A 15,515-nucleotide genomic window follows, 5' to 3' on the forward strand; every position below is an offset into this window, starting at 1 on the left:
TGTTTCTGAAGCTTTTTTTGTTGAAGAATGGCCACTTTTAAGTCTGTTATTGAGTGTCCAGGGAAAGTGAAGTGCTCTCCTACTGGTTTTTGAATGTTACAATTCTTGATGTCTGATTTGTGTCCATTTATTCTTTCGCACAGAGACTGTCTTGGTTTTGTCAGTGTACGTGGCAGAGGGGCATTGCATGTACTAACTTAATTTTAATTAAGTGCTTAAGTCTTATGGGATTTATGACCATGAAACCTGTATAGTTCCAAACAACCACTTTTGTGCTTTTTCCCATGCTGCTCCTCACGCTTGGAAGGAGTTCCCTATAATCATCTGTAAACCTAACTCATTATCCTCCTTTCTTAAAACTCTCCTCTGTCATGATGCCTACAAAAAACATGACAATAGTTAGGCTGCTGGTGTGCTGAGACCACTGCCTATCATGCTGGCCAATGCTCTTATTGTTTCCTTGTACTCCCCCGTCGGTCTATATCCATCTGCTGTCTCTTGAGTTAGACTTAAATTGTAAGCTCTTTTGTTCTGAGTTTGTACAGCACCTAGCACAATGGGATCCTGGTCCATGACTGGAGCTCCTAGGCACTACGACAATATTAACTGATACCCTGCTGATGCCCTACAATGATTGTGTTACTGCTTCAAAAGTTCATGCACCAAAATATCCATATTAGGGTTTGTATATATTGTTATATTGTGTTAATGAATATGATGTTAAAACACAAGTTAGCACTTGGTGTAGAGTGTCATGGTTAACCCTATGGTGGACCTGAGGTTAACCAGGACTGGTTGACACAATGCAAGACATGACAGTCTTTGTCTAGACTGAATGCTAAATTGTGTTTAAGATCATGTTAGTTAACACTGTGTCCTTTCCCAGTGCAGACAAGCTCAGAGACACAAAGACCTCAAGGATTGGACACACAGAGGTGAACACAAACACTCTGGAAGACTTGACATGGATATTTTGACCGAGACTGACACGCTTATGTTTCTCTCATAATTGATTGTCCCTCTAACCTACCCACTGCTTTCACTATAGACATCTGAAGCTGTTAAAAAAATGTGTTTAGATAGCTTACGCCTCTAACTTTCGGAAATGTCACTTGGATACCAAACCGAGTAAGAGCTGATTAAAAACAGCATCATTTGTTTACATTCAACAATTTCCATCTCAGCTACACCGTGTGCATAGCAGCACCATATAATCCTTATTAGCTTTTTTGCTTTTCCCAGCAAGGGAAATCACATCATCTGCAAACAACAAAACAAGGAGAACAATATCCTTCATCGCCCCATCCTTTAGACTCTGCTCAGCAAAGCTTCCATGTTTTCAGTTAGGGTTTTGCCTGAGTAAGAGACTGGAAGATTGGGAAACATAATAATAATTCCATTTGCTTCTGCATGAACACCCAACCCCCAACCCCACTCAATGTGTTTTCCATGCACAATGAGAAAAACATGCACTCTCAGTCTACTTGACTCATCTGAGATTAAAGAAAGCAATGACAGACACGAGCGAGAACACACGGTGTCAGTCTCACTCTAAGACCCCATCCTGAATCGTCTCACAGCCCTGCCTCCCGGTAGACAAGCAGGTAAACCTTGTATATTTAAAGCTGCAGTAAACAGAAAACAGAATCTTATTTAGAGCATCACATAATCCAGAGTCAAAAGATTAAAACAAGTGGGCCAGTTTCTACCTTTGGTTACACGGGAGTGCAACAAGGGTGCAGCCATTTAACAGAGCCAAGTTTGGCCCATTCTATCTGAAAATGGAGGTAAGGCCCAGTGATATATAAGTCATTGAAAATAAGGAATTGCTTAGAAAATACAGCCTATATTTTAAAATCTTGCTTTATTTTCTGTTTAGAATGGGGAATGGGTTATTACCTGTGTAACAGCAGCCTTTTGGTAATGGCATTTGTCTCTTCCTTAACCCACAATGTCCCTTACTAGACTGTTTATGGCAGTGGTTGAGAAGGCAGACTGCAGCTGTCCCCTTGCCAGTGACCTTGTACATAGGCAAGTACCTACTGCATTTCATTACCTCCCTTGAGAATGCAGAGAATAACTGCCCTCTACATGCAGCAGACAGCCACAGACTCATAATTTTTTCCTAGCCCAACTCAATTGGGCTCCAGTAAAATCATATTTTACTGTCAATTTTACAGAAAGAAAGAGACAATCAATTAAATAAGAGAGAGAAAAAATAAATACTGTGGTGAAACTATTCAAAAGGGGCCATTGATTTTAGGCTTCCAACTTGAAACACTCTGGGCTTCATTTTCAATAGTGCTGAGTACCCTAGTGCCCCTTAGACTTAACAGGCCCCCCAACACTGAAGAATCTAAAATCAAAGGACACTTTAGAAAATGTTGACTTCTACAACACCATGGGCAGTATGACTAGACTGGCATTAAGATGAGTTACAACACAGCCAGCAGTTTAACTCAGAACATCTTGGAACCTAGATACGTTTTGACATCTCTGACAAAGTTTCAGTATCTCAGACAATAGGGTGAGGAACATGGCATAAAAGAGATGTATCCCATTTCCCTGCAAGACAGTGTATGTGACTAGAGACTCTTCTCTTATATTCTGTTTGACTTTTGAAGCACAGGTATCCATATCTCTATTAGCATTTGAAATTACATTATCTCCTAGTCAATAGATAAATACTATTAGCATTTTCTTTTACAAACATATTTCCTTTTCTTCTAGAAACTCTCTTTATATTTATTCTTGGTCCACCCATAGCTAAACATTAGGCAATTCTCTCTCCAGGGAGCACTTTCAAATGCTGTGTTGGGGCTGAGACATAGGTGGCCAGGAGTTGGAGTCTAGTGATTAGAGCAGGAATCAGTGTTGGGTGTCAGAGCTGGAGTTGAGCCAAGGCTCAGGAACAAGGCAGGAACCAAGAACAGGTAATTAAAGCAGGGTTCAGGAGTCAGGCAAGGTCCAGTGTAGCAGCCAGGTAGAGCCCAGTTGCATGGACAACTTCTTGTGCCTCTCTTTGGGTTTAAACAAGAATCCCTGACCAATCACGGTTCACAGTATTCCTACAATCAGGCCCTGATGTCACTTCAAGTTTCATGGTATCTCCTGTTCAGCTGGTTAGTAATGAGCTGTGGAGTAGAAGCAGGGTGGTGCTAGTTAACAGAGAATCCTATGGACTCAGGTTCAAGACGTACGGGACCATGACACAGTGCTATTCTCCAGTCTCTCAGGAAAATGTCACTACTCTGCCTCTAACATTACCTTATTGTGACTGAAATAATCAGCTGCTGACTATCATATTAACTGGACTCTCCTCCCAACCTTACCAATAAAGGATAGTATCGGGGAGAAATGATTCATATAGAAGAGACTGGGCAGGATCTTTGGCCCTGCTGCAGCCCTTCTGCACCCCTCTGGTGTTGCTAATGGACTATAAGTCTGGCTTTACTGTCTGCTGGAAGCTCCCCCCACACTCCCCTGCCCCTGTAGGGGGAACCCCTGGGTCACACAGAGCCAGCATAGCTTTGAGGGGAGACTTTCAAAAGCATAAAGAGGAATTAGATGCCCAAATCCCAGAAAGTCTATAGGAATTGGGCTTCTAACTCCCCATCTGGGCCTTTGAAAATCTCCCCTTTAAGCCATTTTAGCCTGAGTGTGCACACAAACTGTGTGCAGTTTGGCCATAGCTTTAAATATGTTTCTTATAGGCCTAAACCAAAGCCCACTGAAGTCAATGGGAGTCTTTCAGTGTTTACATTTTTGTATAAATCACTGACTACAGACTTTGCAGTGTTTGTGTGGAATCTCCCAGCTCTCTCTTTTCCTTGCCACTATAGTATAAGTGGGAACATCCTAACATACTAGAGAGCCAGGTATCACAATGTGATGACCACTGTGCATGACAAACTTTTATCATTCCATTTCCCCCTTTTTTCCCCTTGGGACAGTCCTGTTTGTAACATAATTCTAAAATGATTTAGAATCAGTTTATAAATTTTGCAGTGTAAAGTTTCATCAGGAAAAAAAAAGTATCGTCATCATGTTCTTTGGATCACATAGTATATATTGCTTTTTTGTGGATAATAATTTATATATTATATTCAAAAGTTATAACATAAACATATTTACACCATACTTACCCCAAAGATAATGCTCTATATTTGCCATTTCATTTTGGTTTTCGTAAGTGCAACAGCATTGGGTGCCTAAAAAACTACATAGCATGGACCAGGAGTAAATAAAGAATTCATTGGGGTGTGAAAGCATTTGAATCTCTGACTGAAGAACTATGCTTTCATAAAGCACTGGAAGAGGCCATTATTCTTCAACAGGTTTATTTCTTTAACAGTTATTCATTTAAGTGTGATTTATATCATTTCCAATCTTAAATACCTTAAACGCTTCACTGAGATTTTTATTTCTTTGTGGCTGTGTGCTTGTTCTTTTCACATATTTATTTCTTGAATAGATCAAATCAATGTTTCAGTTATCTCTTCTTCAAAACAAGCTTTTAAATAGGGGAATAGCAATCACTGTTATTTTAAAAAGTCAAATTTTTTTTATTGGGTAATGGACCCTGAATCACACACTTGCTGAGGGCCTAATTCTGCCACATTTAATCCCTCCAAATAATAATTTTACTCCATACCTAATACCATTGATTTCAATGGGACTACTCACAGAGAAAGGTACTACTCAGTGGATTTGGGGTGACAGAACTTGACCATTAGTGCTTCTCTTAAGAAGGTATAGTGCAATGAAAATATTTTTGTTTGACAGGTTTATTGTTAACATCATTTCAAAGTTTTCCACTGGAATGCACACACCTTCTGCAATCCCATTCCACAAATTCAAATCCCCTGGGGACTGAAACTCATAACAAGAGTATAATGAATTCCCAACCTATTGTGTTTATGTAGAACTCTGTATTTGCAGTTGAAAACAACTGTGTATCTACAAAGGATGAAAAATGCTAAATTTGTGCAATTTCCTAAAACATAAGGACCTGATCCTGCCAACATCTATGCACCTTCTTAACGATATATGTGAATAGCTTCATTGTCCTCAGTGTAAACATTATGCACATGTGGACTGGCAGGATCAGGGCCTAAGTGCGCAGAAAAATTACTGTTGTCCTATTGGCTCTGTAGGAAAAGTGTACAATAGTAATACTATGGTACATTTAATTGATCAGATTAATTAGCATATATAAAACGCTCAGGACAGAAAGGCCTCATTTTAGGGTTGCCAACTTTCTAATCCCTGAAAACTGAAACCCTTGCCCCACCTCTTCCTCTGAGGCCACGCCCCTACCTCACCTGTCCTCCCCCATCACTCGCTCCCCCACCCCCGAGACTCACCTGCAGGCAGCAGGTGCACAGCAGGGCATGGCAGGGGTCATTCCCTGGACTGAGTGGCTGGGAAGGGAAAATCGGGGCACAGTGTGGTGTGGGAGGGTCCATCCCCAGAGCAAGGGGCTGGGGTGGGGAAATTGGGGCTCAGCGGGGAAGCAAGGGGGGGTGTTTCCTGCCCCTGGAGCAAGGGGCCGGGGAAATCAGGGCATAGCAATGCAGGGGGAGTGGGAAACAGGTTACCACCCCAGATGGCGCTGGTACCTATTTTGGAGCTTGTTCCGGGAGCCAGCCAGTTCTGTCCATCAGGCTCCTGCGGCAGCTGCTGCTCTTCCCACCCCTGATGGCAGAGGCTGGTTACTGCAGGTAACTGGACTTTTAGTGATGCTGCAAGCAAGCTTCCCTTTTTGACCGGTCTGGTCGAAAATCGGACACCTGGCAACCCTACCTCATTTTCAGAAATGGCCTGAAAGCCTGTGTATTAGCATTTAAATTTTGGATCTGATTAAAGATATCAAACTATCAACCTTTTCTATCTTGAACTGTGGGTAATAATTTATGGCTCCATACTGAACCCTGCATTCAGTGATCTGCAAATACAGCTCCATGATAACAGTGGAGACAAGCATTTTGATAAGTAACAATTTCTGATATTGATTTCTTGGAAGACTGGAAATATGGACCTGTTAAAACAGCCCGGGGTGCTTCATTTTACATTTTTAAACTGATAAAAGAAATCACCAACCAAGACAAGAAGGTATAGATTATCAAACAGAGTAAGAACCACATTGGGTAGATTTTAGCATTGTTGTAGGCTTCACTGTGTTGCTGAATGAACCTCTCTGAATGCAAACAAATCAGTTGTCTTTCATTCTGCCAGACATAAGAGGTTTCATAACTTCCAGTTTGTGATGCTTGCAGCCAGAGGGAGAGGTAGAGTTCTCTGATGCCAATTTTGTTACATTAAAAAGGTGTTTTCATGGAGTGATGATCATGGCTCATGTTCTTAACAGAATGTTATCACACCATACTTCTGTCTCCATATTGTACTTAAGTGCATTTGACAAGGTAAGTTCAAATAAATTGTACATTTTCAGATAGCAAATATTAAATAAATAGTTACGGTATGTTTCCTGTCTTTCAGGGGCCTGTTAAAAGAACTCATCAATATATAAACTTACATGCAGACAACATGTATCTTATAAATATTAAAAAAAATCTTCATTACTTTAATATATTTCTTACCTTGGTTTTTAGGGGATCCCAGGGAACTTGATAATCGATGATTTGCAAGTGCAAGGGATTGGCTTATAGGCTGTGAATCATTCATTTGTAGTGAATGCTTTAGAAGAAACTGAGATGTGGGAATCTCATCCGAATCCTTTTTGAATAAGGAACAATGTTTCAGAAACATAAAATAGTATAAGTATTCCACTCAGTGAAGTCAACTTTTAACCACAATCTAACAGAAAGCAAATGTATATTTTGTATGCTTCATTGTAAAATGTCTAATGCTAGATTGAAATCAGACAAGATTGTTGTGGCTTTTAGCCATGGTGACTAAGCACCTGTGTCATAAACATTTGTATATTTTCCCCTCTAACTTATTTACCCCATACTCATGCAGTTAATCACAGCATGCATTGTATGCTGATTTCCTCTCATAGTTAATTTGTATCTTTAGAAAAAGGCTATAGGAAGGTATTAATCTGCTTAACATTTCTAAGTACATCATCCAAGGGATTTTGGTTTTTTAATCTTACATATGCTCAGCAGAGTTACTGGCAAAAACTGTACATTTTCTTCATTTCATCCTTTCAACATCAAATGGTAAGCAGCAAAAATTGGATCAGACTTCAAAGACTATGCTGTGCTCCAAGTCACAGAGCGACTCCTCCATTTCACATATTGAATTCGAGCAGGATATCAAAGTGCTACCAAAGAACCTCAGGTCCTTACTAAAAAAGAGACTAACATCTGTAGAAAGTGAAGTGCACAGACAAATCACCTCAGGGAGTAGCTAGCATTTATTCTCAGCAGCAAATTTCCAGCCTTTTGATTCTCTTATTCACCATACCTCCCTGTCTTTCTACAGAACTAAAGTTCTTAGGAAGCAGGCTTTTGTCTCAAAGACTTCAAAACATCACTAAGTTTCATGTTTAGATGGCTATGCCAAGCAGAACTGTGGACTCAGGAATTTGAATCTGAACTTAATAGTACCTTTTTCATTTGTTTGTCAAGAAAATCAGGCTCTGCAGGAGAAGTCTGGTTGTTGGTTTGCTGCCTAAAAATTACAGTAAAATACAGAGTTTAAATATTGTTATTTTCCTCTGTACCACCAGAGAATTACGGGAACACACAAGTTTTGTCCTAATGTTTTATTCCAGTTATCTGCACATGATCAGTTCTGAGAAAACAGACCAGTCACATTTCCTCTAATGATGAAATTCCTTGATATTAAATACATTAGTACTGACCTAGAATGGAGCAAAATATTTGTCATTATAGCTGTGTGTGTGTGTGTGTGTGTGTGTGCGTGTGCGTGAGAGAGAGAGAGAGAGAGACTAGATTGAGATTGTGAAACTTCTGTGAAATTAGAATGCTTTTATGAAATGCGACAAGAGCTAACACTAAATGTTTTTCACTTTCAGAAGGCTGTGAAAAGCCACTTTCCCTTGAAAATTCAAACTCAGGAATTCTGTAAAAGACAATGGGAGGACCAGGTTGTACACCACTCCTCAAAGCCACATGGTCTAGGGGATTAAGCAGAGGGTGGGGAACTAGGATTTCCCAGGTTTTTATTCCACCTCTGTTTGTCTTAATACTTCACACTTATATAAACATCACCAATATTATTTAAGGCCCAGTCCTGCTCCCACTGAATTTAATCAGACCAACAAAAGACCCCTTATGTAGGCCCCAATTCATGTGAGCAGACTCTTGAAGCCAATGGGACTCTGCACTGACAAGAAGGTCTACCCACACAGATTCTGCTGCATGATCACTAACTATCAAGCAGATAAATGCTACCAATGTCATTTTACAGATGGAAAAACTAAGGCTTACAGTGATTTGCCCAAAGTCACAGGTCAGGATTAATGCAGATTAATACCTAGGTCTTCTGATTGCCACTAAGGCCTAATCCACTAGACCACAGGACCCTCTGATCTAGTTGCATCTTTTCTGAAAATGAGGCTAATATCAATTACATACCTATCTTTCTGGGGATGAAAACATCTTAAATCCTGTATATTTTCAGACTTCATCTACAGCAAATATCATTGCTTTCATTTTACAGATAGTGGAAATGTATAGCAGGATGGGTAAGAGATTTGCTTGAGTAACTTTTTGAGTTTTACATGCTTCACTGTGAATAATTTTCAATCCTTCATATTTTGAAAAAATAAAACCCAGTTTTTTTGGAGGGACAAATATCATATGGAACTATAATAAAAATACAGTACTCATATCTGTGAATTTCATTTGTTTGCCACTCTTTCCCAGTTTCACTCAGTTCTGCTAATAACCAAAAATGACTCTAGAGCAGTGGTGGAAGTACAGTGGTACGGTCTGATATGCCGTACCAGTAAGATATTTATAGCTGGTATGGCGTACCAGAAAGACAGAGGATGAGCCTGCTCCCAGCCCCGTCCCCTGCCCTTCCATGGAGCTGTGTCTCCTCTGTCTATACAGCAGCCCTGCCGGAGGACAGGGCTGGTGGGGCGGGGCTGGAAACCGCAGCAGGGAAAGGAGCAGAACGCCAGCAGTTCCTCCAGTGCTGCTGTACCGCCCCCAGCCCAGGCCCCTGCCTTTCCACGCAGCTGCATCTCCTGAGTTCTCCTGCGTGGGGTCTGTACAGCAGAAGTCTCTGGTGCATCAGGGAGGACAGAGCCCCCCCGTCCCCGCACTCCACGTAACATGGAATGGATGTGGATCATGGGGAGGGGACGGGGAGAGTACTGGGGCCCGGGCTGGGAGTGGGGCAGGGAGGAGTCACGTGGGGAGGTCATGTGCCCCCCGCTTTGTGTCCCTTCCATGAGTGCAGCGTACTGACAAGAAATTATTTCTACTTGCACCACTGCTCTTGAGTAACAGCAGAATAACATAATGTACTGTTTGAATAGTAATTGGTGATAGCAGCTACATGTACAGACTTACTTTTCAAAAACACCTACAATTAAAATAATTGAAACTGAACAAAGACATGGAATCTTTTAAACTGTTACTTTGAGTACTGAACTTGACACATATCTTTGACACATGTACATCACTACGCAAACACATTACATAACATGCATATCTTATCACCACATCCACAAATGCAGTCTACAGTTTTTGGACTCTGACTTTCAAAGGGACTTGGGCTCATGAGTGTCTCAGTCACTTCTGAAGATGGGACTTAGGCACATATGAAAATGTTATCCCAGGTCCAGAGATCTGATTTAATTGCAAGTTTTACAAAGCTGGTTGTAAAAGTCATGCCAATTTAAGTAGTTGTTTAAATAAAACTCCCAAGAAGTGGCAACAAAATGAAGAATTTACTGACAAGTTCAAATGTCTAATTCCTCTGGAGTAGTACAGTTCACATGACCACAAATTGGGTTTTATTTATTGGGTTTTTTCATAATTTATTCTTTAGAAATTGTTATTTGGAAAGATGACAAAATATTCAGCCCAAAATCAGACGTTAAATTTGAACATAAATATTTTATTTAATGTACAATATATAACTCAGTAGTAGAGATAAAATGCTACCCATATTCTGCAACCAAAGAATCACTGGACAGTACTGTCTCTGATAAAAGTATTATACAATAAACTATCTCAAAATGACAATGAACCTGAGCTGCTTTAAAATAGCATCTAGGCACAAACAGGGGCGGCTCTAGAAATCGGGCTGCCCAGGAGCGCCGCAGCGCTCGCGCGCCCTTCTTCCCCGGTCGGCGTGGTCCCTTCCGTCCCGCTCTCCGAGCTGGCCGCTGCACGGCTGCCCTGCGGCAGGTCACCCGGGGCGGACCTGCCGCCGCGCGGCGCTCCGGAGCTCCGCCCGCCCCGGGGGCGGACCGGGGCCGCGCGCCGCGCCGCGGCAGGGTCCGTCATCCATCGGCTCCGGTTTGACCAGCCATCATGCGAGCGGGAGGAGCCGAGCCCCCAAACGCGCCCCGGAAGAAGCCGCGCGCTGCGCTGGCGCGCTGGTGTCTAGAGCCGCCCCTGGGCACAAACCTGAGGATTATCCTTAGGGCTGTTCTGAACCATTTGCAACTAAGAACTTTGCAAAGTAATGTTTCACACCCCCATCCCCCCACAAAAACCAAAAAAACCAGACAGCACTGTTATGTGCTCTGGGAACATGCCAAAGCGTTTGGCTGTGCTTGTGGATACATGGAGTTCTTTTCTGTGTGTACTACAAGCCAGAACTGTGGAAGGCTTTTTCCACTTTTAGCCTCTAGACCTTAATTGACCATGAGCCACTAAAATCTTTTTAACAGGAATTGATTGGTATACAATTTTCCAGTCTTTTCACAGTTTTCCATGTTCCCTGTTCCTACTAGTTCACAATTCCTCCCTTTCCCTAAAGGTTATTAATAATGTTGGAATTGAGAAGGCTAAAACATTATCTTTATTTAAATATAGCCTTTTTAGACAGAAAACTGCTTTCTTTTTCTTTTCCTATGAAAAGGGTGGAATGTGGGATTTACAAGCAAACATACAGGGCCATATACCATTGGAATTCGCAAAACATACCAGGCATGAAATGCAAATGTTGCAGTCTTTGTTCAGAATTTTCAGAAAGCGTTAGCTCCCATAATTAGGGCCAGATTTTCAGAAAAATTCAGCTCCCACATAGGCTCCTAAATAAGCAGTCAGATTTTCAAAAGAGCTTTGCATGATGAGTGAAGAGCTCATTTAAAAATCTGGCCATAAGAGTCACAGTGGCATTTGCTGGGAGTGACCTTTGGAAAATCTGGCCTCAATTGTGGGTGCTCAGCACTTTAACGTCTGGCATGGAGTTCTTTCGAAAATCTGGCCCTTACTTATGATTAAGGAAAGAAAATGGAACACAGTTAATTATCTCTTCTGACAAAGACTGCAATGGGACTCAGGAAGCAGCACAACAGTAACTAATTCTCATGATGCATTTAATAATATTGGCAAACATTTTCAAAGTTGGGTACTTAAATATAAGTGGCTTTATCCTGAGAGGTGCTGGGCACTTTCAGATTCCACTGAAGTCAGTGAGAGTTGAGAGTTCTCAATATCTCTCAAAACCAGACCTTTATATTTAGACATCTAAATATGGATTTACGAGCCTAACTCGAGGCATCCAACTTTGACCTAGTGGGTAAGGGGAAAGTAGTAGACATGATATATCTTATGCCTAACCTACACTAGCACTCTAAGTCGATGTAAGGTAATAACATAACTTAATGTAGCTTACATTGACTTAAAGCGGTGTCTACCCAGCTCTGTGTCAACAAGAGACTCTCTCCCATCAAGATAGCTTCCACCTTTCATTGAGGTGGATTAATTAAGTTGACAAAAGAGTGCTCTCCTGTCGACTTATCGTGTCTTCACTAGACCTGCTAAATCAATGCCACTGCATCAATTGCAGTGGCGCCGATTTAGCCCATAGTATAGACAAGGCCTTAATTTTAGTAAGGCTTTTGACACAGTCCCACATGATATTCTCACAAGCAGACTAGGTAAATGTGATCTAGATGAAATTATTATTAGGTGGGTTCAAAACTGATTGATAACTACTCTTTCAATGGCACAGTCTTTCAATGGTTCACTGTCAAACTCAGAGGATGTATCTACTGGAGTCCTGCTGGGGTCTGCCCTGTGTCCGGTACTAATCAATATTTTCATTGATGACTTGGATAATGGAGTGAGAAGTATGCTTATAAAATTTGTGTATGACACCAAGCTGGGAGGGATTGCATATAATTTGGAGGACAGGATAAGGATTCAAAACAAACTTAATAAATTGGAGAATTAGTCTGAAAGCAACAAGATGAAATTTAATAAAGAAAAATGCATAGTACTACACTTAAGAAGAAAAAATCAAATGCACAACTACAAAATGGGGAATAACTGGTTAGACATTAGCATTGCTGAAAAGGATCTGAGGGTTATAGTGGATCAAAAATAGAATTCCAGTCAACAATGTGATGCAGTTGTGAAAAAGGCTAATATCATTCTGGAGTGTATTACCAGGAGTGTTGTATGTAAGACATGGGAGATAATTAACCTGCTCTACTTGGCACTGGTGAGGCTTCAGTTGGAGTATTGTGTTTAGTTCTGAGTGCCACACGTTAGGAAAGATGTGGACAAACTGGAGAGAGTCCAGAAGACAGCAACAAAAATGATAAAAGGTCTAGAAAACCTGACCTATGAGGAAAGGTTAAAAACATTGGGCATGTTTAGTCCTGAGAAAAGAAGACTATGTGGGAACCTGATAACAATCTTCAAATATATTAAGGGCTGTTACAAAGAGGACAGGGATCAATTGTTCTCCAGGTCCATGGAAGATAGGACAAGAAGTAATGGCTTAACCTGCAGCAAGGAAGATTTAGGTTAGATATTAGAAAAGCTTTCTGACTATAAGGATAGTTAAACACTGGAACAGGCTTCCAAGATTATGGAATCTCCATTACTGGAGGTTTCAAAGAATGGGTTAGACAAGCACCTGTGGTTTGGAATACTAGGTACCGTGCAGGGCCCTCGACTCAAGGTCCCTTCCATCCCTTCATTTCTATGATTCTATAATTATGATTCTCTTTTTAGGGGAGAGCAGAGGTGAAAGTAAGCCGGTTCGAACTGGTACGGTGTACCGGCAAGAGCCAGTATGCCGTACCAGACCGCATCGGCTTCTGCGGCAGGAAGCCCGAAGCAGCCCTTTAAATCCCACCCGCAGCTCCAGCGGCCGCTGCTTGGTCTCATTGAAAGTCAAATGGAATTTAGGCTCCTACATCAGCTAGGTAACCAACATTCTGAAGCACACCACTAGGAAAAATTTAGATCACACTGCAGAAATAATACATTCCTAGATGCATTAAACTTTATTCTCCCATGCAGAAAGGATTATAATTCACAGAGAAAAAACAAGGCAGAGTAATCTGAAAAATTCTGGGCCTAATTCTGCTCCCACGGACACCAGTATAATCAGGAGTCATCAGACACCAGTTTAAAACTTGTGCAAGTGAGAGTAGAACCTGACCACTTGAGTTTTCCCACACTGGTCATGTAAGTAATGGATCCCATGATTTTCTATTGAACGCGAAAGGCTTAGGGTACATCTACATTATGGGGACTATACTGTTATAGCTATAGTGCCATAGCTATATTGTCATAACTCAGTGGTGTACATCTACACTGATAGAAGGAATTCTTTCTGTTGCTGTAGTAACACCACCTTCCTGAACGATGGTAGCTAGGTCAAAAGAAGCACTCTTCTATTGACGTACCTGCATCTAAAATGGGGGTTAGGTCAGCATAACTAGATCTGCCAGGGGTGTGGATTTTTCATACCCATGACCAATGTAGCTAAATCAACCTAAATTTTAAATGCAGACCAGGCCTGAATGTGACTGTCAGCCACCAGGATTACCAATGGGCAAATGAGGCAATTAAAAAGGAAGAAGAATGTTTTGGTTTTTGCATCAGCCAGCTATCACTGTAGAAAAAGAAGGGAAAATTCATATTCCAAAGGTTCTTTTCATGGGAAATCAGAGTATGGCCTTTACAGAAACTGAATTATCTAAGGAGGAATTTATGGAGCAATTTGAGAAACCTACTATCAGGTTTCTGATAGTATTCATCTGAAGGTTCTAAAAGAAATTAAGTGTAAGATAATGGAGCTACAATCAACCCTGTTGAACAGTTGTCCCTGAAGACTGGAAACCCTAATGTGGTGCCTTTTTATTTATTTTATTTTATTTATTTTTTGACAAAAGGAATGAATGGAGATTTGGGGATTTACTGACTGGTGAGCCCCACTTCAGTACACGGCAGACTGATTGAGAGTCTCACTAAAAAAAGAGTAGTCAAGCACTTAGATAAGTACAGGTTATGCAACAGTAAGCAAATAGCATTAGGAATGCATGTTAATAATGAAAGGTCCCAGGGATCAGTAATAGGACCAGTGTTATTTAACTTACTAATTAATCATTTGGAGAAGAAGTGGACAGCAAGTTGGTGAAGTTTGCTGATGATACTTACTTTTTTTGATTAGTAACCCTGGGGACATTTCAGGTGGATTTAAGAGAATGATAGCTAATGAAACTCAGTTTTGAAAAAGGGCAAGGATATTGTACGGATGGTTTAAGGACCTGGTTCAATGGGCATTGGATCAGGTCCTAGAAAGGAATGGGGAAATTATATAGAAAAGGCGCTAATTACAGTATTGCTAATCTCACAAATTCATAAAACAGATTTTTGAAAATCATAAGTTTGGCTAAAAAAATATTTTTAAAACTCGCATAGCTTTTTGGTCTGATTTCTCATTTTGGAACCCTTTGTGGGAATTGCCCCTTTGTAGATGTGTGAGCTTTTCAGGAAACTCATCCTGGAATACACAAAAGGAAACACAAATTTGGGGGCAGTGAGGGGGACCTCCTTTCTTTTATTCCTGGTTGATACTTTACTACACTATCCCTTTCCCAGGAACTGATCTCAGCTGCCTCCTTCGTGCCCTGCTCTGAGTAACCCCATCACTCTAATGGGAACTACCTCCAGGCTTGCTCTTTCTGCTAACAGTGGGCACAGCAACAGGCAATCCTATCAGCATGCCAAACAACAGTATGCCCTTATTTGTAATAGGGTGTCTAGTTTTTATCTCCATATCTTTAAAGTGAATTTCAAGGTTAAAGTGAAAACAATGAAACCAATAGTAATAACAATCCACCTCTGAGACCTACAAATACTGGCTTGGCATACACTTGTGTATAGCCTGCCAACCCAACACAATATGGAGAATACAGGCAAATTGATAACTATTCTGAGTGGCATAAAGGGATTCTAAGAAGACCTTAGCTATACTACAGGCAACTTGCTCTGCAGGGTGTGCTGTGTCAACCCGAGGTCAGTATCATGCAACCATGCAGGAAACCTGAGAAAACCAGAGATCATTGTCAACAAAAGAGTGAAATGGCCAAG

At 41.0% G+C, this 15,515-nt stretch overlaps 1 protein-coding gene across 1 annotated transcript in view; it reads right to left on the bottom strand.

The window, feature by feature from the left end:
* Positions 1–15,515, bottom strand: part of MYO3B (myosin IIIB) — a 347,455-nt gene that overhangs the window by 79,892 nt on the left and 252,048 nt on the right. Inside the window, exons 33-34 of the mRNA XM_039493716.1 lie at positions 7,578–7,641; positions 6,603–6,738 (exon numbers count right to left, since the gene is read on the bottom strand). Coding sequence (XP_039349650.1) covers positions 6,603–6,738; positions 7,578–7,641 — 200 coding nt within the window. The remainder of the gene's footprint in view (positions 1–6,602; positions 6,739–7,577; positions 7,642–15,515) is intronic.

This window comes from Mauremys reevesii, linkage group 11, assembly GCF_016161935.1.
Source record: "Mauremys reevesii isolate NIE-2019 linkage group 11, ASM1616193v1, whole genome shotgun sequence".
In the NCBI taxonomy this organism is placed as follows: domain Eukaryota; kingdom Metazoa; phylum Chordata; order Testudines; family Geoemydidae; genus Mauremys; species Mauremys reevesii.